The 10,511-nt window shown below is 56.9% G+C and overlaps 3 protein-coding genes across 3 annotated transcripts in view; 2 read left to right on the top strand and 1 right to left on the bottom strand.

Moving 5' to 3' along the window:
• Positions 1 to 1,335: 1,335 nt before the first annotated feature.
• On the top strand, positions 1,336 to 3,018 carry GUITHDRAFT_118113 (hypothetical protein; the record flags this gene model as incomplete). The annotated part of the gene is made up of 1 exon (XM_005822651.1): positions 1,336 to 3,018. One exon carries the CDS (start codon positions 1,336 to 1,338, stop codon positions 3,016 to 3,018), a length of 1,683 nt encoding a protein of 560 aa, XP_005822708.1.
• A 308-nt stretch (positions 3,019 to 3,326) lies between these two features.
• GUITHDRAFT_79503 (ammonium transporter) lies at positions 3,327 to 5,369 on the bottom strand (the record flags this gene model as incomplete). The annotated part of the gene is made up of 6 exons (XM_005822650.1): positions 3,327 to 3,515; positions 3,701 to 3,784; positions 3,924 to 4,055; positions 4,133 to 4,259; positions 4,427 to 4,590; positions 4,752 to 5,369. The coding sequence occupies 6 exons, from the start codon at positions 5,367 to 5,369 to the stop codon at positions 3,327 to 3,329; spliced, it is 1,314 nt and encodes a 437-aa protein (XP_005822707.1).
• Positions 5,370 to 9,323: 3,954 nt separating this feature from the next.
• Positions 9,324 to 10,511, top strand: part of GUITHDRAFT_118111 (hypothetical protein) — a gene marked incomplete at both ends in the record, with an annotated part of 6,643 nt that continues 5,455 nt past the window's right edge. Inside the window, 7 exons of the mRNA XM_005822649.1 lie at positions 9,324 to 9,608; positions 9,743 to 9,779; positions 9,847 to 9,921; positions 9,968 to 10,033; positions 10,130 to 10,194; positions 10,293 to 10,338; positions 10,382 to 10,437. Coding sequence (XP_005822706.1) covers positions 9,324 to 9,608; positions 9,743 to 9,779; positions 9,847 to 9,921; positions 9,968 to 10,033; positions 10,130 to 10,194; positions 10,293 to 10,338; positions 10,382 to 10,437 — 630 coding nt within the window. The remainder of the gene's footprint in view (positions 9,609 to 9,742; positions 9,780 to 9,846; positions 9,922 to 9,967; positions 10,034 to 10,129; positions 10,195 to 10,292; positions 10,339 to 10,381; positions 10,438 to 10,511) is intronic.

Below are 10,511 nucleotides of genomic sequence, written 5' to 3'. Positions count from 1 at the left end.
GGAGGAGAAGCTGAATGTTGATATTATTTTTCTGCTGCACAACAACACCTCCAATGATGATGAACAATCTCGAAAACCTCGAATGATGACGATGACGATGATAATGGAGATGGAGATGGTTATGATGATGATGGTTATGATGATGATCATGATCATGATCATGATGATGATGATGATGATGATGATGATGTTAAAACTAATAGAACTCTGTCACGACAACTGTCGTGTAAATGAATCTTTGACGCTGATTTGAAGTTTCTGTAAAATTTCGTACTCAGACCTCATAGTTTAAAAATTACTTTTAAAATTTCGAAGTTGCAACCCTAAATTCTGTTTCCCTCTCTCTACCCCTTATCATTCAGTCACACTGACCCCTAGTATCTATCACCCCTCCTAATACCCAACGAAGTACCCCACCTCATCTTCTCCAAACCTCTTTACAGCCCTAGACTCCACCGGTGGTTGCGGTACCACCCCTTCACTCTACAGGAAAGGGCACATGATGTGAGGGTGGGGTACTTGTTTTCACCCCCATATATCCTAGCGATAGGGTGGAATTTGGGGGGTAGGGGTGAGTCATGGGCTCATTGGTACTTCGGAGCCGCCTTGTAGGTGGGTCAGGGTGCCCATACAAGGAAGATGATTAGAGGGGAGTGCGAGAACAATGTAGGAGAGGAGGAGGAGGAGGAGGAGGAGGAGGAGGAGGAGGAGGAGGAGGAGGAGAACAAGATGGAGTAAGAGCAGAAGGACACGGAGGAAGATAAAGAGGAAAAGATCATGACAGTGAACAACTGAGGAAAGCGATCATATAGGTTTCGATTGCAGGACGGAGACGAAATGGAGAGAAGAGCGAAGGGTTGAGGGATGAGGGTGGGACAGGAGTTGATTGAGACAGGGCAATAGGTGGGACTCGAGCAAGAGGGTATAGAGGAAGCTGGAGCAGAGAAAGAGTGAAGGAACGGGTCTTGAGCAGAGGTAGCTAAGATCTTGGAACCTCGTGAGGATCAGGAGATGGCGCGAGGAGGTGGGATGACATGGGATCTAGAGGATACTAGAAGAAGGACCTTTACGGTCATGACAGGACGGATGGAGGAGGTGGTGGTGGAGCGTCAACAGCCTTCCTGCTCCCTTTGAAACGACTGAACTGAACTGGCAGGTCTCCTTTGGGATTGATGACAGTTTGCTGAAAACTGCCTGTCAACCTCGTCCCCCGACATGCTGCCAACTTGTCGCCACTCACTCTCTCGCCTCCTCCATGCCCTGCTGCTCCTGGTCCATCTCAGCTCCAGCTTCTCCTTCACTTTGCCTACCATCTCCCCCAAGCAAGCCCTTCCAATGTCGGGCCGTTGGCATGCCGACGGAGCTCGAGGGCTTTTGATGGCCCTGCGGCCCGAGGGGAAGGAGGAGGGGAGGGCGAGGCAAGTGAGGAGCAGGAGGAAGGAGACAGCCGTTGTGTCGTCGCTGCATCCTGTGGCGAGGAACTACAAGCAGGAGAGGTTCACCCCCGGGATGCAGTCGGCGAGGTCGCTCAACTCGAAGATCAGGAGGAGCGCAAGCATGGCCTCTCTCTGCAGCCTCGTGGAAGACAATCGGGGGGAGCTCAACAACGTCAACGTGGCTACGGCCTTCTACATGCTGGCGAAGCTGCAGCCGAGGCGCGCTGGGGCAGGAGGAGAGGAAAGGATGGAGATGCAGGAGTCGCTTGCGGTGCTGGGAAGTCAGGCGATGGAGATGATCTCCTTCTTCGACCAGCAGCAGGTCGCCAATGTCCTCTGGTCCATCGCCAAGATGGATCGCCCAGCTTGCGACGAGCTGGTGGTTGCGCTGAGGCGACGAGCTGCCGTTCTGATGCTCCGTGGGGAGTTTGCGCCTCAGCATGTGGCCAACAGCCTGTGGGCGCTGGCGAAACTTGGGGAGAGGATTGAGGGGGAGCTGGCAAGGGCCGTGAGAACCGCCATGCTTAAGGAGGTGGAGGGGCTGAGCGCGCAGGAGACGGCGACGAGCATGTGGGCGATGGCTAAGGTCGGTTTCGACCCCGGGGAGGAGGTGATGAGAACGCTTGTTGGGCATGCAAACGAGATTGTCGCGTCCTTCAACGCGCAGGACGTGTCGAACTTCCTCTGGGCGTCAGCGAAGTTGGGCTACGTGCCTGAGGAGGCGACGATGGTGAAGCTCCGCAGGAGGACGTCCAAGATCGCCGGGGACTTCAGCGCCCAGGGCATCGCCAACGTGCTGTGGGCCATGGGGACGCTATCGAGCAGGACGGGGAGGATGGCAGAGGAGGAGATGGTGCGAGCCGTGTGCGCGCGAGCATGCGAGGTGTGCGAGCAGTTCAACGGGCAGGCGGTGGCCAACAGCTTCTGGTCGCTCGCGAAGCTCGGAGCTGCGAACCAGCAGCTGGTGGTGGGGCTGACGAGAAGGATGATGGAGGTGGCGGATTCGCTCAAGGCGCAGGAATTGTCGAACATCCTCTGGGCACACGCGCGGCTCGGGCTGACGTTCGGGGAGGAGGGGCTGCTGCTGCTGACCCGCCGGGCCTCCCGCGTGTCGCATCTCTTCAACGGTCAGAACGTCGCCAACGCCCTCTGGGCCTTCGCCAAGTCCGGCAGGACGCCATGCCCGCAGCTCTACCGGCAGCTCAAGGACCGCGCGCTGCAGCTAGAGGAGGAGCTGAGGCCCCAGGAGGCCTCCAGCATGCTGTGGTCCCTCGCAAAGCTCAAGGACAGGGACGAGACGCTCGTCCTCCGCCTCCTCCGCCCCCCCCGTCGCATCGCCAGCCTCAACGCCCAGGGAGTCGCCAACGTGCTGTGGGCGCTGGCGGCGCTGGAGGTGAAGCCCGAGGAGGAGGCGATGGCGACGCTGATGGCGCGAGCGGAGGCGATGGCTCCTCATCTCAACGACCAGGCGACGGCTGTGTGCGTGTGGTCGTTAGAGAAGCTCGGGGAGAAGAAACGAGCCTTCTCGCTCGCGTTCGGGGGGAGACGCGAGGGACTGAGGGAGATGCCTGAGGTGATGTAGATAAGAGGAGGAAGAGGAGAAGACGCAAGCTTAGATGTTTGTGCTGCAAACTTACATGTGTAAATATAAAAACCTCAAATGATATCTCAAACTATCCCTTCAAGGTTGCTTGCTTCCGCCTCCTCGTCTGAACCCTTGTGGACTACTCCTCGATCTTCGCATGCTTCACCTTTCTCCCTCTCCCTCCCTTCTCTTCATCTCTACCCGACAACCCGAACACTCGCTTGTCAAGTTCATATCAAGTTTACTTCCATCTCACTACAAAATTACACGACGACCCTGTCGTCAGGCTTTCAAGTCACTTCACTCTAGTTGGTGATGACCAGGTTGGAGCTCGTCCTGTTCTCCTCCACCTTGATCGACAAAGCAGGTGCCACGTGCCCTGGGCCCCCGAAGAAATCCCCCAGGATGCTCTCCCCATGCTCCGAGAGGTCCAGCCCCTTCTCCTCCGCCTCGTCGCTCACGCGCAAGCCATGGCCGGTGGCCGCGCGAAGAATCTGCAGAGCCCGTCAGAGAGGAAGAGGGCGAGTGAGAGGATGTAGGGAAGCAAGCGGAGGAACAGAAAGAGGGACAGGGGAAGGAAAAGAAGAAGCTGAGGAGGTGAGAGGAGGTGAGAGGAGGTGAGAGGAGGTGAGAGGAGGAGAGAGGAGGAGACAGGAGAAGCGAGGAGACGTTCACTCACCATGTCCATGGGCTTGAGGATGATGAGAGTCATAACGAACGAGTAACTGACAGTGATGAGGATACCAGCGATCTGATGCCCGAGCTGACAACAACGTGAGCGACTAGCGAGCGTCTCCTCTCCTCCCCCCTCCCTTCCCCACCCCTCCTCCCCTCCCCTCCCCTCCCCTCCCCTCCCCTCCTCCCTCCCTTCCCCACCCCTCCTCTCCTCTCCTCTCCTCTACCTGCGTTGGGTTCCCGTAGAACGCTCCGTTGGTGCCTCCGATCTTGGCGTCGGCAAAGCAGCCAGTGAGGACTCCTCCGACCATACCGCCGATAGCATGCACGCCAAAGGCGTCGAGAGCATCGTCATAGCCCTGAGAGGAGGGGTAAGGAACAGGGTTATGAGAAGAGAGGAGGGAGGAGGAGAGGAAGGCAGGAGGGGAGGACTGACCAGGTAGTGCTTCAGCTGGATGCCTCCGAAGCAGATAGGACCTCCGATGACTCCCATCACAAACGCTCCCGTCGGGTTCACATAGCCAGAGGCAGGAGTGATAACCACCAGTCCAGCTACTGCACCACTGCAAAAGAATGTCAGAGGAGCAGAGGGAGGGGAGGAGAACATGAAGTGCAAGAGTGTGAGGGAGAGCAAGAGAGCAAGACGAGCGGGAGGAGAGCAAGAGGAACAGGAGGGAGGGCAAGAGGAGGAGGAGTGCGAGAGGAGGAGAGGAGGAGGAGAGGCATCTACCTAACAAGGCCGACCATACTCGGCTTCTTCTTCACGAGCCACTCAGTGAACATCCATGACAAGCCAGCCATGGCCGCAGCAATCTGAGTCACGAGAGCCGCCATGCCGGCTGCTCCATTGGCAGCCACAGCTGAACCCGCGTTGAAGCCAAACCACCCGACCCACTGTGAGCAAGTGAGGGGCGAGTGAGGAGGAAGCGGAGTGTGGGGAGAAGAAGGGGAGGGGAGGAGAGGGAGGGGAGGAGAGGGAGGGGAGAAGGGAGGGGAGGAGAGGGAGGGGAGAAGAAGGGAGGGGAAGAGAGGGAGGAGAGTATAGCTGAGCTCACCAGGAGAGAGGCTCCAAGGAAGACGAAGATGACGTTGTGAGGAGGGAGCTCCTGTCCTTGAGCGAAGCCCTTCCTCTTCCCTACGATCAAGGACGCGGCGAGACCAGACACGCCCGAGCTGATGTGCACGACATCTCCTCCGGCAAAGTCGAGAACCTCGAGCTTCTGACCCATGAAGCCGCCGCCCCACTCCCAGTGAGCGATGGGGCAGTAGACGAGGATGTGCCAGATGGAAATGAAGATGAGCATCGGCCCGAAGCGCATGCGCTCAGCGAAGGAGCCGGTGATGATGGCGGCGGTGATGATGGCGAAGGTGAGCTGAAAGAAGATGTAGACAGTCTCGGGGATGGTGCCTATCAAGGAGTCCGAGGTGAGGCCCGTCAGCCACATCCTCGAGGTCCCTCCGTAGAAGGAGTTGCCGCTCGCAAACGACAGCGAGTAGCCCAGCGCGAGCCACCAGAAGGTGACGAGGCAGGTGATGGCGAAGCTCTGAATGACAGTCGAGAGAACGTTTGGAGTCCTTGCGAGGCCTCCGTAGAAGAGAGCGAGACCAGGGATTGTCATCATGAGAACGATTGCTGATGAAGTCAACATCCATGCTGTGTCTCCAGAGTCCATTGAGCTTGACATTGTTGCTTGCTAAACTTGCTTGTTTGAAGAGAGTAGTATTGATGTCACGAGAAGCCTGTGCTTGTACGAAAACTTGTCTTGTCTGCGGCTGCTCTTCCTCGAAGGGGGGGAACAGGTTGCTACCTGGACTGCCGCCCTCAACTTATATGGGAGTCCCTGGCGTGAACCATTATTCAACAATGAACCAATCTATTTGAAACTTAAGCCAACAATTTCAAAATCTATTCAAGGGCTGCGACCTCGCGACCTTTTAGAGCCACAAACTTGAGGCCTTCTGGGTGAAATAGTGAGGGGATGAGGAGCGAGGGGGGTAGGTGAGGGAGGGGACAGGGGTACTGGGTGTGCTGGGGAGAAGGGTACGTAGGGGGGGATTTCCGGGGGTAGTGACAGGGGGATGCTGCAGGGAGGGGTGGGGGTAGTACAGAGGAAAGAAAGAAATGCAAAGATAAGGGTGGGGGTAAAACTTACCATGTGAGGGCGGGTCATGGTACCCTTGGTGCCGCTGATTCAAAGGGGGGTGGGGGTAGCATAAGTGGGACCACACTGAGAGCATAAGTGGGACTAGGGCCTCTCATTCAGACTCTTCAGTGATGGCAAAGACTCTCCGTACGGTCAGTACCCCCAGGGGGTGGGGGTCACTGAGTTCAAGTGAGGGACTCCCGCCGGTACGGTCACGAGTCAGGTAGCCTAGCCTACTAGTATGAACGTCACCGTACTGATATGATAGTACGGTATGATGATCAGCCTGGGGGTGAGGGGGGTGGCCCCAGTGGTGACGGCGAGTAAATCCCGCCGGGTACAAATAACGGCTCGCCTCGCTTGGGGTTGAAGAAGGTGAAAGGCTACGAGATCGCAGCCCTTTGCCTCTAAGACAAACTCATCGAGCACGTACCTCGTAAACCAGGTGCCATGATTAAGTAAAGTCGCACCGTACGGCTCACGCTGATCCGCGCACTGCGGGGCCACTGACTGCGGCCGCTCACGAGACTGTCACGTGAGCACTGCAGCGGTTTCCGAAGTTCCGAACTTCCGAAGGGGAAGCGGCCCTGACGGTTCTGCCGATCCGGACTCCGACGCCGCCGGGGCTCGGCGAGTCGGGAGGCCCCCGGCTGGGCCGCGCACTCCGGCGGCCCGGAGTGCCGGCCGCCCAGACGAGTCCGATCACTCAGCCGCCGAGAGCTGAGCGGCGCCCGATCCGAGTCCTGGCACTGCGGTACGGTACCGGCGTACCGTACCGTACCGGCCCGCCGCCGGAGTCCCCCGGGCCCCCGGGCCGGGCCGGGCCCCGCCGCCGCGGGCGTCTCGCCGCGCGGCCGTGCCACGGTGACTCGGACGCGGCCACCGCCCCGCCGGGCCGCCCGCCGGCAGCCCGGCCCGGCCTCCGAGCGAGGCCCTAGGCCGCGGGCCCTGAGTCAGGCGCAGGCAGTGACCGGCACGGCCGGCGGTACGGTCCGACGGTCGGACCGCCCCCGTCACGGTACTACGCCGCCGGGCCCCGGGCCCGTTTGTTAGACTTGTACTAGTCCAAAGTCACGCAGATATCACATCGACCTTACTACCGTTGTAACAAGACAGTTTTTGCTCAAGACCGAGTTTAATGCACACAAAACCAGAATTGAGGAGCACATGAGAGATAGACTGTATGCTAGGATGTGAAACCCAGGGCCAAGCATCCAGACATGAGAGGACCTTAGCAAGACGGCTAGGAAAGCCCCCTCTTCGTCCCACACGCTACATTGCCGCCTCGCAAAACACGTAAGTCGTCTTGGTTTACAGGAGAGTTTTTGTTAACAGGCTCGGCGCTATCTGACTGGCACGGCTGGCATACGTTCCATCCTCCCGGGCCCCCGAGTTTCTGAAATAGTGCGTTACATCGGACGTCAGAAAGTCACACAAACAAGCCTGTCAGCAGAGTTCCAAGTCGAGATACGAGAAGACTGTCTGCGTCAAGTTTACAGTTATGCTGAGTGGGCAATAACCATTCAAGGATTGTCCATTCTGAAGAAGATTTTCATGCAGGGCTATTAGATGTGCAGTGCAGAGATAAGGGAGATGCCTGGCGAGCTGATGCAATGACGAGAGAAGGAGGATAAGATAAGAGAGTCTGAGGAGAGAACTTCAGATAACAGAGAGAGAGAGAGAGAGAGAGAGAGAGAGAGAGAGCGTGCCCGCCGGCATTTGAAGACCAAAAGATAAATTTTTGAACCGTAAAGAACTTGTGACCAGAGATTGCTGCCGCGAGATTGGAACCATGATCCGTTTCAAGGCATTTGAAGATTGTTGTGCAGTAGTACCTTGTTCGCCGATCCAGAAGTAGCTCCAGTTATGCATGCCACAGCCTAGCTCCATGACATGAAACTTCCGCCAGATCTCCTGGTAGTTCCATTTGATCCTACTCAAAGATCAAGAAAAATAAGAATCGAATCAGCTTCAAGTGCGTTTCCACACGGTTAAGCAGATATTCGACCGACCAATCTGGCTGGGGAAAGGCTTGCCAATTCGAAGATCAATCAAACAAATTGAAGCTGAGATGAGAGGCCTAAACAACTTGCGGCTAGAGAGAGAGCCTGATTGAAGAGAGGAGTCATCCGAATGTGTAAGGCTTGATAAAAATTGCATGAATTTTCAACAGCAACGGAAAACAATACCAAGAAAGAAAAAACTCCAGTAAACAATTCAACTAACCAAATATAAGATCAACATGATTGAGCATGTAATCGAGGCTCATAACCGACGGAATACAAGTTTGTTAGACTTGTACTAGTCCAAAGTCACGCAGATATCACATCGACCTTACTACCGTTGTAACAAGACAGTTTTTGCTCAAGACCGAGTTTAATGCACACAAAACCAGAATTGAGGAGCACATGAGAGATAGACTGTATGCTAGGATGTGAAACCCAGGGCCAAGCATCCAGACATGAGAGGACCTTAGCAAGACGGCTAGGAAAGCCCGGCCCTCCGGGCCGGTCGTCCCACACGCTACATTGCCGCCTCGCAAAACACGTAAGTCGTCTTGGTTTACAGGAGAGTTTTTGTTAACTCGGCGCTATCTGACTGGCACGCCGTGACGGCTCAGTGGCATACGTTCCATCAAACCCGCGGGGCCGCAGTACGGTACCGGGTGACCCGGTACCGCGGCCGCGCCAGTGACCCGGGGGCGGCCGCCCGGCCGGCGACGAACCGTACACGGAAACGCCGTGACGGTGAACCGCGGCGGCGCCCGCGGCGCGGGCCCGGCCCCCCGCCGACGCCGCCGGGTGCCGCGGCTGTGCGCGGCGGCCCCCGGCCGGTCAGCTCCGAAGTACCGGCGCCGCGGCGCCGTGCGGCCGCGCCCGGGTCAGTACGCGGCCGCGCGGTACCGTCCGTACGGTACCGTACTACTACGGTATCCGATCGGGGCCCGGAATTTGCTTGAACTTACTGAGGCCGCTTCGAGTTCGGATGACTGATGGTTCAAAAAGGCGTGTACCACTTGAAGGACTACCCACCACCGCCTTTAAGTTGGTCGGCGGTAACCCAAGCTAGCCGTATGGGGTAGGGTAGTAGCAGAATAGATTTAACGTAGGGGTGATGGATAAAAGAGTAGAAACGAGGGGTAGGGTGGGGATATATGTACGGGTGGTGTGATATGGAGCTGGGGTAGGGTCAGTGCAAGCGCAGGAATTTGAAAATGGAGGGAGGAAACGTGCGGGTGGCAGTGCGCGTGAGACCCTTGGTGGGATCAGAGGTAAGAGAGGAGGAGGAGGAGGAGGAGGAGGAGGAGGAGGAGGAGGAGGAGGAGGTGGTGGTGGTGGTGGATGAATGAGGATGGTGTGAACATTAACATGAAGTAGATGCGGTTGCAGTTGTTGAATGACGAGATGGTGATGTTATAAAGGAGATTGATGGTATGTTGATAGATGAAGTGGTGGTGATAGATCGACAGACCGACAAATAGGGATGGAGAGAGATTGTGTGACAATGATTGAGGCAAGGTTAGGGAGAGTCGTAGGGTTTGTTTGTGAAGCAGTTTCACAAGAGAAGGCGAAATTATGCTATTCTGATGTTTGGGTCCACCAGATTGACCAGGCCTGTGGGAGGTGTGTGGAGGTTGCGGTCAACGAGCCGCAGGTTGTGATCGGGGGAGAGAAAACTTTCACATTCGACGAGGTCTTCGACTCCCATGCTCCCCAGCAGGAAGTTTACAACAAGACAGCCCAGCCTCTGCTGGATTCCTTCTTCGAGGTCAAGGAGGAGCCTCGCCTCCCCTCTTCCATCCCCTCTCGTCTTCGCTCTTCCATCCCCTCTCGTCTTCGCTTCCTCCCGTGTTCTCCTCCCTTTCTGCCCTCCCCTCCCATCCGCCTCTCACTCATCTCCAGGGCATCAACGTGACTATCTTCGCCTATGGACAGACCGGTATGTTCTCTCCACTCTACTCCCCTCCTCTCTCCTCTCCTCTCCCTCACCTCCCTGACTGCCGCAGGTTCTGGCAAGACCTTCACCATGGGCACCAACAGCCGGGCAGCGGAGGAGAACGAGAGCGTTGGGATCATTCCAAGTGAAGCTGAGATGCGGGAGAGGAATGGTCAGCTGACCCCCAGCAGGAATGGTGGGAGAGATCTTCTCGCGGATCAAGGAGGAGGAGAAGGATGGGAACTGCCGTCACCTCTGTAAGTAGTTCATAATGTGCAGACGTGTCGTCTGATCTCTGTGCCTCCATCTTGCGTCATGGAGTCCTGCATGTGCGACTGACTGGCTGCTGACAGTGCGAGTGAGCTTCCTGGAGATTCACAACGATGACATCCGAGACCTGCTCGACCCCAGCTCGAAGGTGAAGCATGACACGAGGAAACAGAAGAGACGTTCATGACCATGAGGAGGATGAGGGGGGAGGCAGGAGGAGGAGAAGGTTGACGGTCAGTCTTGCAGGTCTGCTCGCTCCGGGAGGACAACACAGGAGCTGTCATCGTAGCCGGTGCCTTCAACTTACTCGCCATATCCCAGCTGAGCGTCAGCAGGCCTCGAAACTTTCCAAACTTCCTCTGCTGACGACGTGATGTCATGGCTGCACAAGGTACCCCCACTCTCTCCCCTACCCCTACCCCTACCCCTACCTTGCTCCCCTCCCCCCTCCTCTCCTCTCCTCTC

The sequence above is a fragment of the Guillardia theta genome, assembly GCF_000315625.1.
Source record: "Guillardia theta CCMP2712 unplaced genomic scaffold GUITHscaffold_121, whole genome shotgun sequence".
NCBI classification, from domain to species: domain Eukaryota; class Cryptophyceae; order Pyrenomonadales; family Geminigeraceae; genus Guillardia; species Guillardia theta.
Note: the sequence above shows the minus strand (reverse complement) of the source record. Positions and strands in the feature narration are given on the sequence as shown.